The 23,589-nt window shown below is 39.2% G+C and overlaps 2 protein-coding genes across 2 annotated transcripts in view; one reads left to right on the forward strand and one right to left on the reverse strand.

Moving 5' to 3' along the window:
- The first annotated feature begins 6,432 nt into the window (after positions 1-6,432).
- Positions 6,433-15,426, forward strand: LOC308111967 (guanine nucleotide-binding protein subunit alpha-14-like). Its single transcript, XM_080467126.1, has 7 exons — positions 6,433-6,836; positions 12,145-12,329; positions 12,577-12,731; positions 13,519-13,647; positions 14,202-14,331; positions 14,422-14,575; positions 14,775-15,426. Exons 1-7 carry the CDS (start codon positions 6,716-6,718, stop codon positions 14,963-14,965), a joined length of 1,065 nt encoding a protein of 354 aa, XP_080323252.1. The 5' UTR covers positions 6,433-6,715; the 3' UTR covers positions 14,966-15,426.
- A 628-nt stretch (positions 15,427-16,054) lies between these two features.
- The window catches only part of vps13a (vacuolar protein sorting 13 homolog A), a 31,917-nt gene continuing 24,382 nt past the window's right edge, over positions 16,055-23,589 (reverse strand). Inside the window, exons 62-76 of the mRNA XM_080466985.1 lie at positions 23,449-23,518; positions 23,109-23,223; positions 22,880-22,993; positions 22,519-22,664; positions 22,319-22,400; positions 22,067-22,180; positions 21,579-21,654; positions 21,066-21,229; positions 20,839-20,884; positions 20,343-20,466; positions 20,089-20,203; positions 17,691-17,776; positions 17,085-17,208; positions 16,876-16,950; positions 16,055-16,698 (exon numbers count right to left, since the gene is read on the reverse strand). Coding sequence (XP_080323111.1) covers positions 16,651-16,698; positions 16,876-16,950; positions 17,085-17,208; positions 17,691-17,776; positions 20,089-20,203; positions 20,343-20,466; positions 20,839-20,884; positions 21,066-21,229; positions 21,579-21,654; positions 22,067-22,180; positions 22,319-22,400; positions 22,519-22,664; positions 22,880-22,993; positions 23,109-23,223; positions 23,449-23,518 — 1,499 coding nt within the window. The 3' untranslated portion in view covers positions 16,055-16,650. The remainder of the gene's footprint in view (positions 16,699-16,875; positions 16,951-17,084; positions 17,209-17,690; positions 17,777-20,088; positions 20,204-20,342; positions 20,467-20,838; positions 20,885-21,065; positions 21,230-21,578; positions 21,655-22,066; positions 22,181-22,318; positions 22,401-22,518; positions 22,665-22,879; positions 22,994-23,108; positions 23,224-23,448; positions 23,519-23,589) is intronic.

Raw genomic sequence — 23,589 nt, forward strand, 5'->3', positions numbered from 1 at the left:
CTATTGGTTGCATATTGCTAATTTATTTGCCATTTGTTGATCTCTTAGTTCCCAGAGAGGTGAGCAAAATACATGTTTTCTTGCTATTTAAGGTGAAAAGTAAGTACAGAGGGCAGGAGATTTGCAAGGGTTGGGGAAGGATCTGGGACATATGCAGCGTTCCCCGTCCCTCCTGCCTTTTTATAAACCTAAAGAAAATAGTTTGGGGTTTGTTTGTTTTTTTTAAACCTCCCTGCTTACCTGTTGCTTCACTCTGGATTTTCATCATGGGCGATAACGTGTTTACCCAACAGGACTCAAGATGACATATGTTTATTTGGCAGCTTCTTATTTGATTTAATCGACTGGTTAGCCTTTCTATCAGTTATTAAGTATAAACTGTGATTCATTTTTTAAAACAATTATTTCAGAATTTGGTTACTATTCCTTTGGTACCATTCAAAGAGAGGAGTGTGTCTTGGATGTTGTGGAAACGGCTCGAGTCGTATGTCAGACTGGGCTGTGTAACATTTTGCCACCAACCTTTTTAGCATTAGCTCTCTGAGTGAGGAGTCACACGAAGGTCTCTGCTGCAGCCAGTCCAGGTGAATCCGTCTTTTAACATCAGACTGACGGGAGCCCGGGGGGAGATCATTTATGAGAAAATATTATTAAATGATTATGTTCAACTGTGCCACATTAATGCTTTTTATTATGGTAATGTGTGTATTTATTGCCAATGCCAAAACAACTCAAGTGGGAAGCAGTGAGGTGAAGAAGCAGGGCTAATGAACACAGAGGGATCAGACAGACTGATTTCATGACATCAATGTATTGATCAACCAGCTGATTCCTCAAGTATTCAACAGAGTCAGATATATTATCCGCCCTCCCCTCACCGAAGCAGTGGAGAACACACTTGTCTAGTTCCTTTGTCAAAGGGCAGTGTTAATGTTGAGTTTGTACCAAAGTTAGCCCGTTCTTGTTTCTGATCAGCACATTCCTCATTCTCAAGTTACTTTAGGTATTCTTTTGTAACAGTTCCCTCCAACATAAGCCTGTAATTTCCATTTATTGAGGCATAGTGCAATTATGAATGCTATAATCATTGTACATACATCTCTCTCTATATATATATATATATGGCTTTGTAATCATTACTTTTTTGGGGCAGATTGAGTGTGCGGTATTGAAAATATGTATCTATGTAATTGTATTGTATGTCTAATGGCTAATTCATTTTTGGAAGGAAAAAATATGTTATTTACATGTTGGTTTTTGTTTCTGTTTTTTATGAAGAGAATGTAATTTTTTGTGTTCTGCCAGTTTTTGTGTTTTTCTCAGCAAAGAAATATTGTTCAGTTTAAGAACTACATCCGGAGGAAAATCATCATCCAACAACTGAGCAATTGAATTATCAATACTTACACAGGAAGTTTTGTTAAATTGACTTTTTGATGAAAACTTTTGACTGAATTTAACCTACAGGGCTGATTGTAATAGGCTTCAGGAACATGCAATCTCATCACTCATTGATATTTGATTCATTTATATTTCATGTCTTCACACAGCTTTTCAATAATTTAACACTTTCTTTGTTGATAATGCACACCGTGTGATCCTGAACACCCTCCAGCCTTCCATCAACTGCTCACACAGGGAAAGCATTATTGAAGGAGTAGTGTGAGGCAAGAGAGTTTCGGGTTTGTTAAATTGCTGTTCCAACACATGTTTTTTAAAAGATTTTTTAAAAGGAGATTTGTTTTCAAACTTTCAAACACTGAGTGAAAATCTCAATTTGTCTCCACAATGCACACAAACATGCAAAAAAGGAAAGAAATTAATCATTTGGCCTGATTGAGAAGGTACATTTACTTGTGTTTTTTTTTTTACTTAATTTCTATTGCACCTGTTTCACCAGAATGTACAGTGTTATTTTCAACTTAATTCATGAAACTCAAAAGAAAACAACAATTCCCATGTACATATTGCCTTACTGAATAAGCTGTGCCTCCAAATGCAGGGCACCTGTCTTTTTATGAGAAGTGAAGCTAGTGCAGCCAATTATGTCACGTCGTGTAGCTGGAGAAATTCTTGGTCTTGGCTTGGTGATGTTTCCTTGTTCTTTTTGTGCTACCAGGAGCCCCGGGAACAGCTTTGAAGCATAGCTGATGTAGCTGAAATCACCATAATTACAAGATATGTTAAGCACATCTTGAGTGACTTGTAAGCAAACACACTTTCGTTTGAATTTATAATGTTGTCACTTCCAATTCATGTCTTAAAAGTCCATACCAAAGTGCATTACAGTGCACTGGAGCTGCCTGAAGCTCCATGACACGTGGCTTTTTTTTGGACTCTGAAGACCATCAGCAGCCGCGCGTTGGGTGTTTTTCTTTTGTCATATTTGGCTGCGGTTAGGTTGATATTTCGGCCGGCTGGTGGAGTCACATACCAGGATGGCTGACTTTGGAAATCACCACGAGTTCATTTTCGCTCCAGCTCACAGTGCTCATGCAACATCTGACAATAACCGCGTCCAAACAGCAGGACCTTGTAGGACAGGCCTGTTTGTCTCGCATTGAATGTTGAAATCTGTGCTTGTTGCCAGGGGAGGTGTTTTTAAAGCTGGACTACAGTTAGAACTTAACAGTGTTGTTGTAGCCTTGCAGTAATCAGTAACTTGTGTCCCCCTCGGTGGCCATTTTGCTTTCTGTTACCTAAAGGGAAAATCCCTCAAACAGAGTGAATCTGACTTTTAAAGCAGTGTCTACACATACAACCTTGAGGGCTGGCATTTTTGTTGTACTGTAGATTTATACAGAAAATTAAGGTTTGTTCAAAACTAAATGAAACTGGAAGGAATTGTAATAGTTTAATCACAAGTATGGGCATGTTCACTTTACATCATTACAAAGCAAGAGCACAGTCATGTTAACTTTGGATTTTCCATTTAAGAGAGCAACAAGTCCATGGTGACCTGATGACAACCCCTGCTGATTTTCTAACTTCAACCAGTACGCTCAAGAGCAGTTCACTGTTAACGTCCTGTATACTGTGAACTGCAGGGCTGCGGGGAAAAACAGCTTCCAGTGAAGCGTTTTTCTCTTTCAATCAGGTGTGAGACACGTCTCTGCTTTCAGCTGGCTGACTCTTGGGTTTCCTTTGCCTCCAGATCCTGAAGATATGAATTTTAATGACTCTTTTTGAATTAGTGTTATGATGATCTCAGATCATAATTGTGTAAAATGTTTCCTGTATCCATAAACTGGCACCTCTTTTAAGTTTCTAAATGAAGCAAAATGTTTCTTTTCAACTCAACTTGACTCTGCTTGTTATTTTAGTGATACGGCTGTCATTTCTACTGTAATATTCAGTCATATTGGTATCACAATCCCTTCCCTTCACAGCTGTGAACCGTTATCAAGTTGAAGTATGAATAAAATCTAGTTGAGTGGTTGTAATGAATGCAACAGAGGATGAAGCTGGCCCTTCAAAAGATAATATCTGATTATAGTATATAGCAGTCAGACAACATCAGTTTTTACATCAGTTTTGTGAAAATGATAATATGGCTATAAATAATGACAATATTACTATAAAGTTATTTTGAATTGTGAACTGCAGTGTGTAATAGAGTGACAGAATTGTTATATCATATGACATCCTATCAATATAAGTTGCCACTGTAAAATGTCACATGTCAGTTTCTGAGCAAATGATAAAAGAGGGGAAACAACTTTGCATGCCTAGAGTGTGATATAAACAGCATTTTAGAAGCACGGGTCAACATAAACAATGACCACATGAATTTAGTGTGACAATGTAGAAATATCAGGGGTGTCTGGGATTTATTGATAAGTGCTGGATCTGCATGTGAATTGTCAATGTGAAACAAACAGGACAACTGAGGATGAACCCCCGAGCTGAAGAGAGAAGAGGTGACCTCAAATAGTCTCAGGTGAGAGTCACGTAGGGTCACACATCAAACCTCATCAAACCCTCTGGATCAGAGTCCTGCAAAAAGAGAACAGAGGAAAGGTAGGGTAACAATAATGATACCAATAAAACACTTCGGGGTTTGCGTGCTCTCCCAGTGTGCATGGGTTTTTTTCAAGGTACACCAGTTTCCACTCAGTCCATATGATAGGTCTGAGGATAATGGAGTCTCTATATATGTGTGAATGTGGGTTGTTTTCCCTGTGATGGACTGGTGACTGGACCTGGGTGATCCTGCCTCTGCTCCAGCGTCGTGTGACTCGAGGTTAGATAAAATGGTTTGAAAGATGGACGGACTGATCTTAAAAAGCCAAAGCCAAAATTTGATCTTTTTTTCCCCGTTTGTGAACACTGATGTTCACATTCATGGTGTAACTTTAAGAAACAAGTAGCGTCTCTCAGCTCAGTTTTCTTTCGAACGTACATGTGAAAAGTCCAATGATTTTCATGACAGAGACACTTCTTGGTTACCAAAAAGAATGTGTTTGTGTTTTATTTAAATAACAATTCATCGGATTGTTTTTATTCTTTCTTAATCTAAAGATGATTACAATATCATGCAGAAGCAAGACAATATTTGACCAAAGCAATCACTCAATACAAATGGGGATGGGTGGGGAAAAACTGACTTTGTGGAGACCCGACTTTGTATTCAAAACAGTATTATTTCTTGTTACACGGTACTTGAACATATGTATCTTCATGAGGAGAATATTCATTCGCTCTTCATTTAAATAACCAACCACACTTTATATATTTAATATTCTCAATGGAGGATAATAAAATTCAAAGGTTATTGACAAACCAATAAAACAAACCATGGAAATGAACATGGAAATAATAAATATAAAAAAACGTATGAGAGAGAAAAAAATATTAATAATATATACTACACATTGTTATAAAAACTAAATGATATAGAAATAAATGACAAATGTATTTAGGATGACAAGTAAATAAAATTGCGAAATAGAGTGATGTATAGTGTGTGTTTCAAAACAGATAAACTGAATCTAAAACAAATACATATAAAAATAAAGAAAAATTAATAAAGAGTTATTGAACATACTTCCCATGTAAACTCCGTTAAATTACATAATTAGAAATAAATTGGAAGCTGTTGACATCAATAAACATTATGTTAGCCCTCCAAAAATGTATATTCATATCATTTAGTATTTGTACATATTGTTATCTTCTATGTATATTCTGTTTGTTTCTGGGTAGTTACAAAAGTACATATTTTCCATTCGTTATCTTCCAATAAATCTCCCCCAAACTCAAAATACGCCTATAACCCATCAGCTGTTTCTATTAAAAGAAGTACCAGGCGCTCTTCTGCCCCCTGGTGTTCATTATGGAAAAGTATCAGTGCATCGAGCTCAATAAATGAAGGAAGAAAAGAACATTTAGTTATATAAACGACATTTTAAAAACAAAATAACAAGACTGGACCTTCATTGATAAATAAATCACTGATGTGACACCATGTTCAAATGTTTTTTAATTCTAACTAGTAAAACGGAAAGAAGAGAGAAGACGGGAGAGAAATACAAGAAAGAATGGTTGAGATTAATGCTTTCATTTTGGTTCTGTTTATATTATGCGCTAGAATGTAGACATATTTGTTTATGTAGCATTATATTCTGAAAAGTAACCAATCTCCAAAATGAATGAATAAATAAATAAATAAATAAATAAATAAATAAATAAATAAATAAATAAATAAATAAATAAATAAATAAATAAATAAATAAATAAATAAAATAAATAAATAAATAAATAAAGTGGATGTAACCCAGGTATACTTTCATCTTGGCTAAGGTAACTTAAGATATATTAAATTATGATTAATTAACATTGCGTAGACTTGTTCACTCATGAGCTTTCTTCATGATTATTGTGGGAAACATGAGTAGAATCTCGAAAGGAAATACTTTGATGTCGAAGTCCAACAAGAGTTTACAGTAAAAATAAACTAATTTTAAGACAAAATTTTCAGTAGCTGCTTTATACTCATTGTGGGAGATGCTGCTGCCAGGCTGGAGTCAATGTGAGAACTCAGCTTCTGGGGCTTTATCATGTTTACCTCGTGCTCTTTCTCTCGGTAACAAGTCAAATGTATGTCCATTTAGCGCACAGAGAGAAGAAGAAAGCCGTTTTAGGTGGAGATGAAGTGAGTTTGCATGTTCTCTATGTGCGTAAAAACATGTATTTATGATGGTGATCCGCTCCAGCATTCTGATTCGAATAAAGGGTGTAGAAGCTATGATGGATGTGAGTTCAAATTAATCCACGAATTAATCTGAACTCGCAATAATCATCCACCTGTTCATAGTTGTCGGGATTTGAAGCTGATTGAGGAAACGGACTTCCCATTTTCTACTCATCCATTTGTGGCCAGGACCCCGCCCTGTCCCTCCAGGATAAAGACAGACGCGCTCCGTCCAGAACACTCCCGCTGTACTTGGTTGAGAGGAAATAAAACAAACACATTTGAGCTTTCTCTTAAAACTAAGAATTTATTTCTCCCTTTCGCAAAAATTATCCCAAAATCCTCTTCACCTCCTGAACATTTCCCTTGAATCGGACTTGAGTCAGAGGATCCGTTTCAAAGATGCTCGGAGCTTCTTTTCCTCTGACTTTGTGAGGAGAAAGAGGAGAGGAACGTTAGAGAAAAGAATCGTCCGAAATCCTAAGTTTCCTGGCTGTGTGAGAGGAAGCGGCTCCCTGGAGGATGGCTGGATGCTGCATCTCTGCGGAGGAGAAGGAGAACCAGCGGATCAACGAGGAGATCGAGAGGCAGCTGCGTAAAGACAAGAAGGACTCCCGCAGAGAGCTCAAACTGCTGCTGTTAGGTGAGCACCACTGCCTGAGGACAGGGCAGGACAGGACAGGACAGGACAGGACAGGGGGGGGTTCTGTCTCAGGCTGTCCCAGCAGGACGTATGGCTCAAATCACCTTATCTGGTGAAATGTTCTTACTCACATGGAGAGTGTAGAACAGCAGATTTCCACTTAATAGAACAACTTTAACGGTCATAGAAAGTACCTGTAGGAGATTGTAGGTAACAGTTTATAAAGTAACTAATCACATTTGTTGCACATTGAAATAAGTGCTGATTTGTGGGATTAGTGCAAAAAGTGACAAATGATGCCACTTCTAGTTTAAAGCTTATATGCGCATAAACACTTTTGCTTTTGAAAAGCAGCTCTGATCCTAAAGAATAAGCTCTGATAACAAAGGAATCCCACTCAGTTGTTTCCCATGTTATATATCTTCTTTAGGTGAATATGTTTGATGGAGTAAGTGGATGGGTGCGTCGCAGATGTGGGAAGAGTGTGAAATATTTCTACAGCTGTTCATTTGTATAAATTATTCTCCATTACAAGTAAAAGTACTGAGGTGGGAAGCAGCAACTATCTACTGTATGAGTTAACATTTTGATATTGTACTCCATTATTAAAAGTAGTTGTCAAATTTGCATCAGTAATTTAAAATATCTATTTAGAAAGTACAGTTTGTATACAGTAAGTTAAATTGATCTATTGACATTTTTGTTGGGGGGGGGGGGGGGGGGGGGGCGTGAAGATATAAAGCTATTGAAAACTAAAGTTATAAAAATGCAGATTCAAACATTGATTCAAATTGTGGGCTATTGCATTAGTAACTTGTGATTTTATTAGTGGTGAAGTAGATTACACAGTGGAATTAGTGGAATCTGCATGTTTCCCCCCATGTGCGGGTTTATCTGGGGACTCTGGTTTTCTCCCACAGTCCAAAACAAACAGTTAAGGATAACTGGTAGTTCAGTAAATTACCAGTATGTGTTAGTGAATCAAAATAACTGATGCACTAATCATATTTTATATTTTAATCACCTTCAGGTGAATTCCTTTCATCACAGGTCCATCACTGCTTTTGACTGTGACAGACCTGCCAAATGTGTCATGTTACATCCTTACTAATAAAAGTTTCCCCTGTTGACAGATAAAATCCTGAAATAACTGATCTGTTAGACTCTTTAAATTCCCATCTGACACAGAGATACTGAACTTTAACAGTGTAACTTAACCTTTAGTCATCCAAAACCAGAAACTTTCTATTGGCAGCGTTATGAGTTTATCGCTGAATCCTCTCAGGACGTTGTGTGTTGGAAGTGTTGGAACCGGAGCACTGTCGTCTCTTTCTTGCTCCTCTTGACAGTAAACTCCAACATCACGTGAATATGATTTGGACGAGCGATCAGTTGCATCCAGGGCGTAACCTGCCTTTGCCCATAAGGCGCCACACAGGCCTTAGTTGAATAACTCAGTACAGAAAAGATATAGTTGCAGGGAAATATAAATGACATGTGATGGATAAACAGAAAGCAAATCGGTCGGGGTATTTCTATTCATAAGCAGCACTATCCTGATCATGAGGCGATGTAAGATTTACAAAGTTCTTTATTATGCTGCTTTTTATGGCCTCTCAGTAAGAAGTAAAGCACAGCTTTCTGCCTACTGAGTATTGGGGTTTTCTTAAGTGTCCTTGCCTAATTTGATCTTATCCGTTAATTTCGAATATTAGTAAGACACTGCTATTGATAAGACAGTGTGTTGCTACATGCACCAAACAGTATTATACCACAGGATTGTGGCAGCAGTTCCATTGGTCAGTGGTTTGTTTGAAAGCCAAAACTAGCTGCTGCAGTTAACTCCATGTAAAGCTCATGCAAATTGGACACAGAGGCGAACTTGAGCTTCAGGCTTTCGCCCACTGTTCTCTTAGAAAGGCTTTTCACTGCAAATAAAGCATTTTACTTCCTCCCACAGCAGATGAACCAACATCTCATTGAGTTAGAGGACCAACGTGAAGTTATCACAGACCAAAGATGTGGTTTTATATTCAACAGAAGGCTGAAGAGCGTAGGACCGCACATTAAAATACTAGGATTTAAAAAAAAAAACAACAACATACAAAACTGACATCCGACAAGAAAAATAGGAAACACGTATAATAGACAGTTCACAAAAATGATGGAGGAAAATATGCTAAACACTTTAAGAAATAGAAAACACATCAATAACATGTGAGGACTGTAACTCAAAAATAACGTTTATGTCAAATTTGACCCGACTGATTAGTTTGGTCATTTCCTGAGAGAAGAGTCCGATAGAAAAAAAAGAGGAAATTCATTCATATATAACATTTAATGTATCATATTTGAAGTATGCGTGCATCAATAAAGGGACAGAACTGATGTGTACTATTCTTTAAATTAACATAAGGATGATATTGTAATAAATTGTCAGATTTCTTTAAATAATCTAGGTTGAAAATTGTATCTTTTTACAGTGTAATGAAGGCAAACAGTAATCTGCTAGTGTTCACCAATTTACTTAACCATGAATAACCATATGAGAGTCCATTGGGAATCTTTATGTCTCGCCCCACAGCAAGAAGGTTGCGGGTTCAAAAATGGCCGGAGGCCTTTCTGTCTGCAGTTTGCATGCTCTCCCTGTGTGCGCAGGGGTTTCCTCCTCCCAGCTCCCCCTGAGCGCTGCTCTGTGCGGCTGCTACCGATGGGTCAATTTGGTATGAATTTCCCCTTGGGGATTATTACAGTACTATAATTAATCACTGAATATGTCATATTACCATTGTTGCCTCAGAACAGAAATGCTCCTGCTGACCGTGGGGGTAGTTTGCATGTTCTCCCTGTCTCTGCAAATCCAAAGATCTGCTTACGTAAATGTGTGATTGTTTTTACGATAGTGACTTGTCAAGGATGTACCCTACAAAAAAAAAGAAAATAAAAGCCTGTAATTTAGACTTTAGACTTTAGACTTTGCTTTATTAATCCCTTGGGATGACAACAAAGATGAGTTACAGAAAAAAAAGGTAATTCACCTTAACTTAACTAAATATAGAAGTGGCAAAAAGAATTACACTCCGAGCAAAATACAGTACAAAATATAGTACAAAAAATAGTACACAAAATATGAGATAATATAAACCCTTAACTCTTAATTAGACTCCTAGCAAAATATAGTACAAAAAATATAAAATAATATAAACTCTTAACTAACCTTAACTTAACTAAATATAGAAATGGCAAAAAGAAAAAGGCTCCTAACAAAATATAGGAGTGAAAGTGGCCGAACGTTAAATTGCACTGTGGTTACAGAAAGAATTCTTGCACAAGTATGATCATTGGCAGTGGATGCATTAATGGATAAAGCACACAGTCACACTGCAGACTTGCAGGAAGACGGTGTTCACCCTTCCAGCCCAAACCCGGCACTCCTTCAAGAAACTTGACTTGTAAACAAGTTGCATTCAAATTCAGACGATTTGTTTGCTGAGATGTAAAGACTCAAGTCGTCATGATGTCATGCAAAACAGGCAGGAAGCCAGACAACCTCCAGACGCTGCTCAGAATGATCAGAGGAGACGCTGGGGCATAGAAGCCACATATATTAATGGGACACACACACACACACACACACACAGACACACACACACACACACACACACACACACACACACACACACACACACACACACACACACACACACACACACACACACACACACACACACACACACACACACACACACACACGCAGCACCTAAACAACATATTTGTTAAACAAATAGAGTCGGCATCATGTTGTCTGAATGAGAACATTAGGCACCTGTGCTGTAAGAATGATAAAGTGTGTGTACCTCTGGCCAACTAGTGAAGATGTGAGTTGAAATCATGGAATCTAAAGTTAGTGACTAATCTTAGGAGGTATGCTTGTACCTAATTGTACGCGGAAAAAATAATAAACAATAGCACATCACACAGAGTCAATGTTGTCAAGAGAGCAAACACAAAAGATGTTGGTGTCAAAATAAACTGCTGTTAAATACATTCTTGGAGACTGCTGTAAAAAAATTAATAAATAAAATAAAATCCTCCACAAAGTATAACAAGGCACGTAAAGTATCACGAAAACACTGACATGTAATGCAGGTGACAAGATTTAATGAAGCTGCTTCCACATGCACTATTTTCTCTATATGATCTTCTGTAATTAGTGCCACACTTGTGAAGTTATGAAAAGTCATCTTTTAAAGCTCAGAGGTTGAATCAGTCCGTCACTTCCTGCACCCAAATATTGACAGGTGTCCCTTTGGAAGTCAAATGTCCTGTATTCAAATCCTCCAGTTTGCCTTTCTAATCTTGCATGAGCAAGTTAGTCATCAACAGTTGTTCCCGCAATTGTTTATTTACTTCAATTTTATTTACTTAGTAACAGCAACAGACACAGAGGCTCTGTGATAAGGCATGAAGTTACCTGTGAGCTCAGTCACTGCTCCATTCACTGAAGTACTCTACATACTGTAAGTCGATGTACTTTACGCAGTGGCTCTCCAAGTGGGTTGAGGGGGCGCCAGAGAGCTGACACACAAAGTTATTTTTATTGCACATAAATAAAAAGTTAGTACTCATATCCTATAATGTGACCAAGGTGAGGAGATCTGGAGCAATGGGGTTTAAGCTCATTCCCCCGTACATTGAGGATCCCTGACCTACCATAGTACGATCTGTAAATTCCTCTTCTTATACAATTTTTCCTTTTTCAGTTGTGGATGATTTTTGCTTCTAAAGTTATTCATATAAGCGTGAATGTTAGTGTGTGTGTGTGTGTGTGTGTGTGTGTGTGTGTGTGCCCTGTGATGGATGGATGACTTGTATCCTGTCTATCTATAGTCAGCTGTGATCAGCTCCAGATCCCCACAGACATGAAAAATATATAGAAGTAGATCAAATCAGATTCTTGTCATTGTGTGAAATAACATGACATCAACAGGTTTATTTTGACAATTTTAAAAGTATTACTCAGAGCATTTAATTTCACATTGATCAAAAAAATTTTTTTTAAATCCTCTCCCTAACATTTTTACTTCATTTGCCTATACTATTTTGCAATATTGATCACTGCTTCATTTATACTCCCAACATAATTTTAGCTGCTGCATCTTTGAATTTCTGTCTGATTTCAATATGTCTGGACACATTAAAATAAAAGATTAAAAAAAAAAAAAATCTCCCCTCTATCCGGCTGTGAAACTTTGTCATAACAAAGAAAAAGTATGTATGAGTATGAATTATTATCTTTATCTGACAGGCACTGGAGAAAGTGGGAAGAGCACCTTCATCAAACAGATGAGGATCATCCATGGAGGGGGATACTCCGAAGAAGACAAGAGGTGCTACGCCAAGCTGGTCTTCCAGAACATCTACACGTCAATGCAGGCCATGATCCGAGCCATGGAGCCACTCAACGTGGCATTCAGTGACCCGCAAAACCAGGTACAGGTCCACCTCAGAACTCATTGCTGCCTCTACAGCCTGTTTTAGGATAGCTTCATCGTTTCTTCATTCAAACCTCTTCTTTTCAACTTTTCTGGGAATATACTTGGAAATGTTGTGAATTCACCGGAATGAACCAAACTCTCAAAGACACAAGAGTGAAGATATACAAGTGGATTCAAACCTGCAGAATCAGCAGTATTAACCACTTCACCACTCTGAGACGTGTGTGTGTGTGTGTGCACAGAGCCATGCAGATGCTGTCCTGGAGGTGGAGGTGGACAAGGTGGAGGAGTTTGACCAAAGCCTGGTTGGTGGCATCAGTAGTCTGTGGAAAGACGCAGGGATACAGGAGTGCTACGAGCGCCGCCGGGAGTACCAGCTGTCCGACTCCACCAAATAGTGAGAGTTACTGTTAAATCCCAAGTTGCCTTTGGAGTGAGAGCACGTGCAAATTCCTGAATGTTGAAGGACTGAATATATATGAAGGTGTGCTGAGGTTTCTCTTCACCCAGCGCTCACCACTGATTACCAAAAGGTGTTAGATTGAATTTTGTGCTGCCAACATATTGATTATTGGTGTTGTTGTTCATTTAATCACACGCCACCTATCCTAGTTTGCACCCATGTTTCATTTAAGTACATGAAGACATGAAATGAACACATGAGGAGGGAGGCCCTTTGTCGCCACACACATGGCAAACGTGTCACAATGAAAGACAACTCATCAGCATTAATCGAGGTCCTGCTATCTGTGAAGCTTCGTAATTGTGGTAGATGTGCCTGTCACTTACAGGTCCACACACACAGAGTCTGCCTGCCCGACACATTCACCCCATAAATACACAGAAGAAACTGCTGCACTGCTCTGCCTGTCACCCCCTGTGTCTGGGCGGCTCCTCCCTTTATGGGAAGAGGGTTGATCGGCCCTCAACGACCTGCAGCTGAAGCCGATGATCCCTCTTCCACTGTTATGTTTTTACTATTGTTGGGAGTTTGAGCCATCTAAACTAAAATGCATTAAAATAACTTTTTACTGCAGCTGTGTTGTTCAGATGTCAAAATGACACCAGAACATGAACTGAACTGGCAGCATAGGTTTGGTTAAAGTCTGATTTCTCCTTTGGAAAATAACTTAAAATTCATATTTTAGTTGAATTGTCCTCATTGTGCTCTCCATGTGTTACAGCTATCTCAGTGACCTGGATCGGATCGCACAGCCCTCCTATTTACCCGACCTCCAGGACATCCTGAGAGTCCGAGTGCCGACCACGGGAATCATTGAGTACCCCTTTGACATGGACAATGTCATTTTCAAGTGAGATGCATGCAGTTGCTCCGAAATGTTATTGCTCAATTGGTCAGAAGTGGTGGGGCGCAATTTGTTGGCTGGGATGTAGACATTTACTTAATTTCTGATAAATATACTTCAGAGAATATTTGTGTCTTTTCACCACTTTCAAAATCTGAGTACATGTTCATATTCAAAACTCAAAGTCCATTAACTCTCAGCAGTAGCACATATTTGCCTCAATGGAAGTAATATCTTTTGGCTGAAGGCTGGACCTTCTGCAGTTTAGATCTGTCGAGAATAAAATGTGTTGAAGGAAGCTTACAGTGAACTTTTACTGCAAAGTCTGAGCTGTGGGCTCATTTAAATGTGAGTTCTGTTACACTCATGGTTTCTGCTTGAGTTTATTAAAATAGACATCAGTTTTAAACTCCACTTATTCCTTTTTTTTAAAGATATTATTTCTCCTATAAGAAGCATGAATAATGGGAAAGCATCTATCCCCTTCCCACCTGCTCCCTCCCTCGGTCTCCTCAGAAATCACTCTATTAATCCTGCCCCCCCCCCCCACTTTGTGTCAGGATGGTGGATGTTGGGGGTCAAAGGTCAGAGCGGAGGAAGTGGATCCACTGCTTCGAGAACGTGACCTCCATCATCTTCCTGGTGGCGCTGAGCGAGTACGACCAGGTGCTGGCGGAGTGCGACAACGAGGTGAGAGCTCAGCCCCACGACCTCACTGCTCCTGCAGAGTGTGGGTGTGTCTTCACTGTTAACTCTGTCTGTGCTGCTCATTGACCTCAGAATCGTATGGAGGAGAGCATGGCCCTGTTCAAGACCATCATCACCACCCCCTGGTTCCAGCGTGCCTCCGTCATACTTTTCCTCAATAAGACAGACATCCTGAAGGAGAAGATCATGCACTCTCACGTGGCCAACTACTTCCCTGCATTCACAGGTGACTCATTTTAAATCCCTACAATGAAGACACAGGGTAATTCAGTATATTACTGTATTACATTTTCAGGTATATATACTTAATTGTAATATTTATTATTCAAAACTTAACTCGCTTTGAGCAGAATATACCCGCATATATTAATTCACTCTTGACGTCACTGTAAATACGCCGACGTGATCTGGACGTTTAATTGCAGGACCTCAGCAGGACGCTGAAGCAGCTCAGGATTTCATCCTGAAAATGTACCAAGAACAAAACCCAGACAAGGAGAAGACGCTGTACGCACACTTCACCTGTGCCACGGACACCGAAAACATCCGCTTCGTGTTTGTGGCTGTCAAAGATACCATCCTCAGACACAACCTGAAGGAGTTCAACCTGGTGTGACGGGAGCGAGGAAACAACTGGAGGGAAGCCATGACAAGGAGCTGCCGTAGTTAGAAACACTGAAGAGTTTAAAAAAAAAAGTATATTTTAATTTGAAAGAAGTAAGCTTCCACATTCCTGTACAGCCAAAGAGAATAATGACTTTATAGCAGATATACTCAAAAGCCATGAATGTGTGGGCTTCTGTTTCTCAAAGGCAACTTTGTATAGAGATTGATCGTGTGCATAGTGTGAAGTACATACATTTAAATTAAATGTAGTGCCTTTATTCATACAAAATGTAATCTTAATCATTCGGGATTCCCGTTTGTGTGTTTTGTGATTTCATACCATCAAGAAATGGTTGTTCCAATGCAGAATAGTCATGTTTTACATGTAAATAGTTGTGCTGTAAGACCCCATTCACAACGAGAAGTTATATTTTGTCATTTTTAATAAACATTTATTTATTGAAAAATGCGATTTGGGTGTTTGAGGTTTTCTGTAAACACCAATTGAATGGAGACAGTGCTCAAATCTGAAACACACATTTTATTTATTTTTGGGAAACAATATGGAAAAAAAAAAAAAAAAAAAGCCACTGCAGCGGTTGTGTGACCCCCACTCTCAACGGCAACAGAAAAATCAAGTTATATTAAGGAATAAAGCATCCCCAAACTAAACTTTAAAATATACATCTGAGTAAACAGCAGTTAGATGATTATAATTAGCATTCACCTCTTTTAAATATACTTTGCTCTGAGCAATTCTTCAACATGTTGGCACTGCATGTGGTGGTATAAAAACATAAAAATGAACAATCTGCAATGCCGCAACACAAACAGACACCAGGATGTCTACGTATACACCGACAGGATATTATCGGAGATCATATATGCAGATAGTTACGTGTCAGTACTGTACAAAAATAGCATGCATCCTCAAATCACACAATGACCAGTCCATATTTATGAAGAAATATATAACAAAAGAAGACATATGAAGCTTTAAGGATCCACATTTTGAATAATGTGAATTAAGAAGCCGGCCTTGTTTAAATGGGTTTCCCTTTTGTATAATCCAGTAAAATAATCAGTGTACATTGAAATGTGCTCCAACAGTTGTGGTTAATTTGACCTCATTTTTCAAGATGTTTTTTTTTTTTTTTTATGATTAGCTTTTTCTAAACCTCAAAGAGAGCATAATTAAAGACAGAGCATGTTTGAGAGAACTTGGCGTCAAACTAACAAAAGGTGGCTCTAGCCAGCATTTCAGGATTAAGCAGAATATTACAAAATGTGTGCATACTAAGACAATAGTGTCCATAAAGTAAATCATTAAAAAAAACAAAAAAAAAAAAAACGACTTATGTGCAAAAGGACGAGTGCAATCGGAGAGTGAGGCAGAGATTGACATCTTGCATTCTGAGTCGCTGTGGTGAATGTGAGTGTATGGATTCTGTTTACATGCACACTTAGAAACTTTGGGGCCCAGACACACATCAGCAGTCAGCTGACGGAACCATTTGTGCATTGTGCGTGCACACACAGACACACACACACACACCCACACACACGCACGCACAGAGGAAAAAAAACTAAACTGGCATGCGGTAAAGAACAAAGGCACTGACACACACGTGTACGCACACACAGCTGTGTGTGAGAAGGTGTGTTTAAGCTTGTTTCCATCTTCTTGACGAGTCATCATTTGTGTAAACTCTCTCTGGCATCCTCCAGTTTGGTAAGAACCCACTGAATAAAAAAACAAACAAATAAAGATACAAATTAACTTTTGAGCAAGTTACTTTTTTTTAAACCACAATCGTTTAATGAGTGCAGGACAAACAGTTCACTGGTACAAGACTTTAATTAAACAATAAATGTGTGAAAAAGTGCAAGCGGACCCCCGCCACCGTGTCTTCAGCTTACCTTGGCTATCTCAGGAGTTTTGAAGTTAATGATCTTCCCAAACTCTTTGGCGTGGAAGACAGACTTCACTCTTTCCTGCAGCGCACAGGACAAGGTTCAGTTTAGTGCAATAATATTAATAACAGTAAAGAAGAAGAGCACCAAGAAGAAGAAGAGGTAGAAGAAGTACGGTTATGATAATGGTCAGGTTTAAGAAATAATGTCTGTACTTTGGCCTCGATGCGAAGGCGGCGGTCCTCTACAATCATCGGTTCCTTGGTGAACTCCTCGAACAGATACTGCCACTCACAGGTCAACTGGCCAAATGTACCTTTGGTCACAAAGAATATCCCCCTGGTGGAGAAAGAAAAGAAAACATGTTAGAGAAGGAAAGGCATATCTTGTGGATGGAGCACCAGCTCCAGTGAAATGGAAAGACCAGAAAGGTTTTAATCCAACTCAAATGTTCCTAAAGCGGAGGGTTTCAAACCGGATCGGGCCCAGAGATTCCAGGAAACTTTGTCCGCTGTAAAGGATGTCAAAACCAGATTGGCACACTTTAATGAGACACTTTCTTGAAAATGAAATATGATGATTGTTTTCATTTTGAAAGTGCCTGCTTTTCCCATGTTTGTACAGGACAAGAATACATTAATGCACACCACCATCTCACTTCTCACCAAGACAAAAGAAGCATGATCACTCTCAATTGCACACATTCAGGCACGTTCCTCTGTGCGCGTCTGGTACAGAAACTAGATTCAAATGTACATTTTCAGTAAATCTCTATTTGAGGATGAGAAAGCAGCTTTCGGTAGAGTTAAAGAAACACTCACCTCTTGGTGATCATGAGGAAGTCCGATTCATTGACTTTAGCATGAGCAAAGTATCTGTACTTGGCAAAACGCCCGTTCTCGATTTTCTGTAAAAGTCAAGAGAGTAAAACAACACATGAGACGAAAACCATGTCTGATGCAACCTAAAACCTGAGTGGTGACATATTTGACTTTAAAAAAAAAAAAAAAAGTACTTTAAAACAAGTTAAAAATATAGTTTTTGTCATTTTAAAAAATGCATCTGCTGAAACGGTGAATGAACGACGTGAAGGAAACTTTTCGGTGAAGAAGTGGAAAACAAGGTGTGGTGTGATGAGGGGAGATGGGTTGAAACAAAGACAATGAAATGCATATGTTCACAAGGGAAACCTTTATTTGAACAAAATGACACTGACAGGGTAAAAGAAAAATGGATGAAACAAACACAATGAAGGGATGAACAGAGGGAAAAGTTTCCTCTGTGCAGGAAAAAAAAAAGATGGAAAAACCTACAAATGATATGAGGTACATGACAGATAAAGAGTCAAAGAAAATGAACAAGTGAAGAAGCAAAATAAAAAGACACAGAAATAGATACATTTCATAAAATTATTCAAAACTGTTTTGATTAATGAAAATCTACCAAAAATGGTCTCAAATAGAAACTACACAGAAGCTACACTGCGGCTACCACAACTAGGTTCATTTTACTCATCAACCTCATCCTCATCCTCATCGTCACTTCTACTCCGTTCACTGTAAAGCAATGGCCTCTGTGGACAGGACAAGAGGAGAGCGACGGTCAGAGCAGAGAAGCAGGGTTTTTTTTTCTACCGATACAATTATTGTGAAGGGCAGTGAGCTGAAAGGAGGAAATAAATGTTCAAATTCATCTCGTCTGGATCCTTCTTTCCTCACGCAAATGAAAATGACTTGGCTAATGAAGACTTACTGTGCGGTTTGTAAAGACTGATAATCATGTGATGTTCACACAGTAAGCACACGGCAGATTTATAGATTTATCGTCGTGTCTCACTGACTGTGGCCGAGCACTTTCATTTACTGGATCATCACTATCAGCTAGAAACTTGCAAGTCTGACCTGAGCTGCATGAGACGACGCTTCAAACTTGCACATGTTTTATTGTGTCGATTCTGAAATAAAAGAACCTGACTATAAATCCATCCTGCACCTCTGCAGTTTGTGTTTATAATTCAAGGTTTCGGGTTTTGAATGTCACTTATTGTCTGAAATATCTGAAAGCATGTAGGTTCCAGAGGTTGGATGTACTTGTTCTCCATTCACGCATCAACAAATGTAACTTATTCCTAAACGGACATGTACTAAAACTGACCACAGTAACTGATTGAAGACGTAGAGGAAAATCAAGGACACAGCTACTAATAGTGCATCAGTAAGAACAGTGCTAGAAAGCCAGTGCAATACAAACTAAAACAGGAAAGGCTCAACATCCCTAGTTCAATATTACATAGGTCTAATTAATAAACTGTGATAAAAATAAATAAAAAACCTTCGTGGCCCCAGAAAAAGTCGAAAATCAAAGTCGAGATTTTTTTTTTAACGGAGAGACGTCTAATCCATCCCTCATCATTTGCCCGTAGATGTGAATTCACATTGACTCACCTAATTCTGACTATCGGGTTGTTTACTGCTTATGGACATGTGATACACAGGATTTCCTTGATTAATAAGAACACATTTAAACAAGCAGCCCGGGATCTGTGCCTTTGTCCTTCGTACTCGACGAACTTCGACGGAACAAGGCAGCAGGCTGCTCTGTCTCTTCTAGTCCTGATACTGATGATAACTGCTCCGTGTTTATGAGCGACATTCTGTCCTGAAGCATCTTTTCATCACCTCATTAAACTGCCTGATATGCATTTTGAGGAAGCAGTCAAACGCACTGGCATGTGGATGGACGGACTTTTCTTTCCACCGCGAAAAAAAAAAAAAATCTCGACTTTGATTTTCGACTTTTTCTGAGGTCGCGAAGGTTTTTTTTTTTTTTTAGCCTCCGAAATTTTTTTTTTCTTCAGTGGCCCTAAAACTCTTCCGTACATCACAAATGGCTTGGACTGCAGCGACGATGATGCAACACGGGAGGAACAGGCGGAACCGGAGCGCGAGAGAAACGATCGCTGGAGTGAAACCAGCAAGGCAGCGGCTCACATTTGTGTGAGGTCCTGTGAGTTAAAAAAAACCTGAACGTTTTTCAACACAGGGGCCTTTCACAGGGGCGGGCTTTGCCTTGTATTTGGATCAGTCCAGTAAGTAAGCTGCCTGTTTGGTTTACGTTCAGGTACATTGAAGTAAACTAGTCAAACAGAAGAGTTGAGCTGCTTTTTTTTTCTCAGGTTTGCCTGTGGAGCTCAAAGTGCTGCAGAGGATTCTGTCATACCTGAAGCATCTGACTCCCGAGGCCTTCCCTCTGTTTGTACGGCCGTATGACGCCGTCCTCGTGTATGAAGCGAGGAGGACGAAGAGATTCGACATCCTGCGACGTCTCGGCAGCCCTAAAAAACACACAAAGACACAATATTACTGCTGGGACAAACAACTCGGGGCTACTTAGTTTTTATCACAAAATATCAATACTGCTGAGTGGGTGTACACTGCTTATCTAGATAAGAGGCAGACAGAAACACATAGTACCTCTTGATACCCTGGAAGGTGCTACTGGCCATGTCAATAATGCCCCCTGTTGGTCGGGCTACTGCACCAACCAAACCTTTCCCAACGCCTTTGAAGAAGCCTGCTGCCCCTTCCTTCTGGGCCCCTGTGAAATAACACATCACATTTACACATGTGGATTTAGGTATTTCTCTAAATGAACACAATCTAATCTAATCAAAGACGTTACGATGCATTTTTAATTTTTTAAAACACTTAAAAACTATATGATCCAATGACATGACATTCTTCTGCATTTCTACAAGTTTAATGTTTTGGATTAACTCTTTGTTATATCTTTATTAATGTGTGCAATTCTACATTATATGTGGGAAAGTCATCTTTTTAACATTAGAGTCTAATAAGCCAGTGTGGCCTCTGCACTATTGAAGTGATGCCTGAACGAATAAATGACTGAAAAACGTTTTTTATTCTGTTATTTCATTGCACCTATACATTAACATCATTTTCAAAATACCTTTAATAGGTTTGGTAACAATCCCTGTGATCCCGCTGACAAATCCCTGAAAACAACAACACAGGAATTGAGAAATTGTTAGAGGATTCGGCTTGCGGTGGATCTTCACTCTGCACAGTTTGCAATACTATTCTAAGACTGTATCAAATGTTCCATGCTCATAAACTACAGGGTAAATCTAGCTCATTATATTTTATATTAATAAACAGTAAATGCTGTGTACGTACGGACACCAGTCCTTTCCCGCCTCTGGTTAGTCCCTCTCTCAGGCCACTGGGCTGTTTGTTCATAACTTCTCGTCGTTTCTGCTGGTAGTCTTCGTCCATTGTTATCGCAGCTACGCCTTTCGCCATGGCGCCGGTTATCCTTGAGGCTGCACCTGCTATACCCCCTGTATAGCATCAAAATGCAAATCAGTTATACAAAATCGAAAGTATTCCCAAAAGCACAGATGTATCCGTCTTTGCACTAAATAATTTGAATATGCAAAAAGCATGTCACTCCAGCTGTATCATGTTGTTTAAGGTAATTAATGCTGGAATTTAAATATAAACATGTGAACAGGCCAAACAGTTTTAACACTTGCATTCCAGACTATGTCTGAACAAGCATGCTACATTTTAAAGTTTCATAAAAATTTCTGTTCTTTTTTTTTTTAAGCATTACAAAGACTTACTGTTATAATGTTAACATGATTTTTAAGAACTCATGTTCCAAATGAGCACTTGTTCTGTCCTCACCTACAGCTCCTCCAACCAGAGCCTTCACCCCGAGAGCCATTCCCTCAACAAACTCCTCAGGACCCTGGATCGCTCCCTGGAAACACACACAGCACAAGTTCAACTCATGCACTCCACACACTCGACATAAGCAATCATATCTAGTGAAGACAATAATGGACTCATTGGAAAAAATTATTGTGATCAGAAACTTTTTTTCACTTCTCCATTATTGATCAGCTTTTGTTTTGCACATTACACTACGCATTAAAAGTGTTGAATAGGCAAAACCTTGCGTCATGGACATATGATGGCAGCACTATTGCAATATGGTCAACATCCTGTATGGTATGTGATGGAGAAACTCTGAATATTGAACCTGATGGTTACATGTTTTTTACACTTAAGATATTGTGTATAGCTGTTCACACAATATGTAACTAGATTGGATGCAGTTCTTTTCCAGAGATTTCCACTGTGACTTGTATGACTGTATAGTGTATTCCTACCTGATAGGGCTCATAGAAGAAAGCCCCCACCCCTTCTGACAATCCTCTGATGAGGCCAAACGGGTTTCCAAGCACATCCAGCCCCAGCACGAGGACGTACATCTGTTTAATGGCCTGAAATGCACACAAATTCAAGTTTGACTTCAATCTTCAGGTTGATTTTTTACTTCTCTACTTGAAACGTGGACAAAAAAAAAACTAATCGCACATCCATACTGAATATATCACTGTCAGTGTACATGTGTGCATTACCTGCTTGGAATAATGTCTGATGACCTCACTTTGTAGCTGCTGTGTGGTACAAAACTGGAAGGTCAGCTCAAAGAAGGCCAGTCTGAAACAAATGAAAGGATTAGCAAACCAGGATTCCTCCACTAACAAACAGGACTGAGATAAAATGACGACAATAAATCTGATGTATGTGTATTTCCTATTGTGCTGGGGATTCATACCTGAACACAACGTCCTGCACATCGGTGAGTGTCGCTCCAATACTCTTCAGCAGCAGGTTGAGCGACTGGACAGGGATCAGCTCCGAATCTCGCTTCTCCTTCAAGCCGTCGTCGCCTCCCGAGCTCAGAGAAAAACTCAGGTGCAGCTGAAAACAGAAAACACGACACTCACATTAAAATATGCACTGCAACTGGCTTTATATAGTCAACTCCAGTCTTGCTTTACCTTGTGTAAATAGCACAAGACAGTAAATTCACTCAAGGACTAACTTTTTTTTCATGAGTGAAGGTAATGACAATGGAAGAGACAATGTGGTGATTCATTTTTGCTCATATTTGCCTAATTGTTGGATTCACGCACTTTGATGGGGGAGATGTGGAAGTACTCATAGAGGCTGATGGGAGATGTGTCAGCAGCAGCGGCATGCTCCAGTTCTGTCATTATATACTCTATGTCCTTCTCAAACAATTCCACCTACAGCAAGAAGAAGAGCACAAAAACATAAAAATATGCATTTGCATAATAAATACTGCGCTTAAAAGAATCTAATCGAGATATATTGTTCAAGCAAATGCTAGTATTTTCAGACCTCCTGTTCTGAAGTCATGGCGATGGAGTTCTCTGGACTGAACAGGTCCAGGATGGCATAAAGGAAACCCAGATCGAGCTTCAGATCCATCTCCTGAATCAGAACCTTGAAGTATCTGGAATCCACAAACATACCTGTCAACCCATCTGAAGTAAAGCAGAGAAAACCCTCCAAAAATGACGCCTCGCCATGTGGCTAAAGTTTGTAAGAAGCTGATGTGGATGAGGCAACAGTTTCAGAAAATAGTCCTGCTTAAGATAGACAAGAATCAAAAAAAGTCCCATGAAAAGGAGCAATAACAGAAGGAAGCAAGGGGAGATTTAGGAGAAATGCACTTTACTTGATACGAGAGATATCCGAGTGCCCTGCTGCTCTGGTAATGATGCTGATGTCGGTGAGAGGTTTGGGTTCTGTGGAAAGAATGAAAAAATAAATAAATAAATAAATCACATTTACTCGAGGCAAATAAATGGCATAAAAT

This window comes from Lipophrys pholis (genome assembly GCF_963383615.2).
Source record: "Lipophrys pholis genome assembly, chromosome: 7".
Classification (NCBI taxonomy): Eukaryota; Metazoa; Chordata; class Actinopteri; order Blenniiformes; family Blenniidae; genus Lipophrys; species Lipophrys pholis.

Bases quoted from the DNA above. Each gene is read 5' to 3' on its own strand.
- LOC308111967 (XM_080467126.1), top strand. From the start codon at position 6,716: ATGGCTGGATGCTGCATCTCTGCGGAGGAGAAGGAGAACCAGCGGATC. The intron at 12,732-13,518 runs GTGAGAGTTACT...CATGTGTTACAG, and splicing joins CTGTCCGACTCCACCAAATA to CTATCTCAGTGACCTGGATC. The intron at 14,576-14,774 runs GTGACTCATTTT...GTTTAATTGCAG, and splicing joins CTACTTCCCTGCATTCACAG to GACCTCAGCAGGACGCTGAA.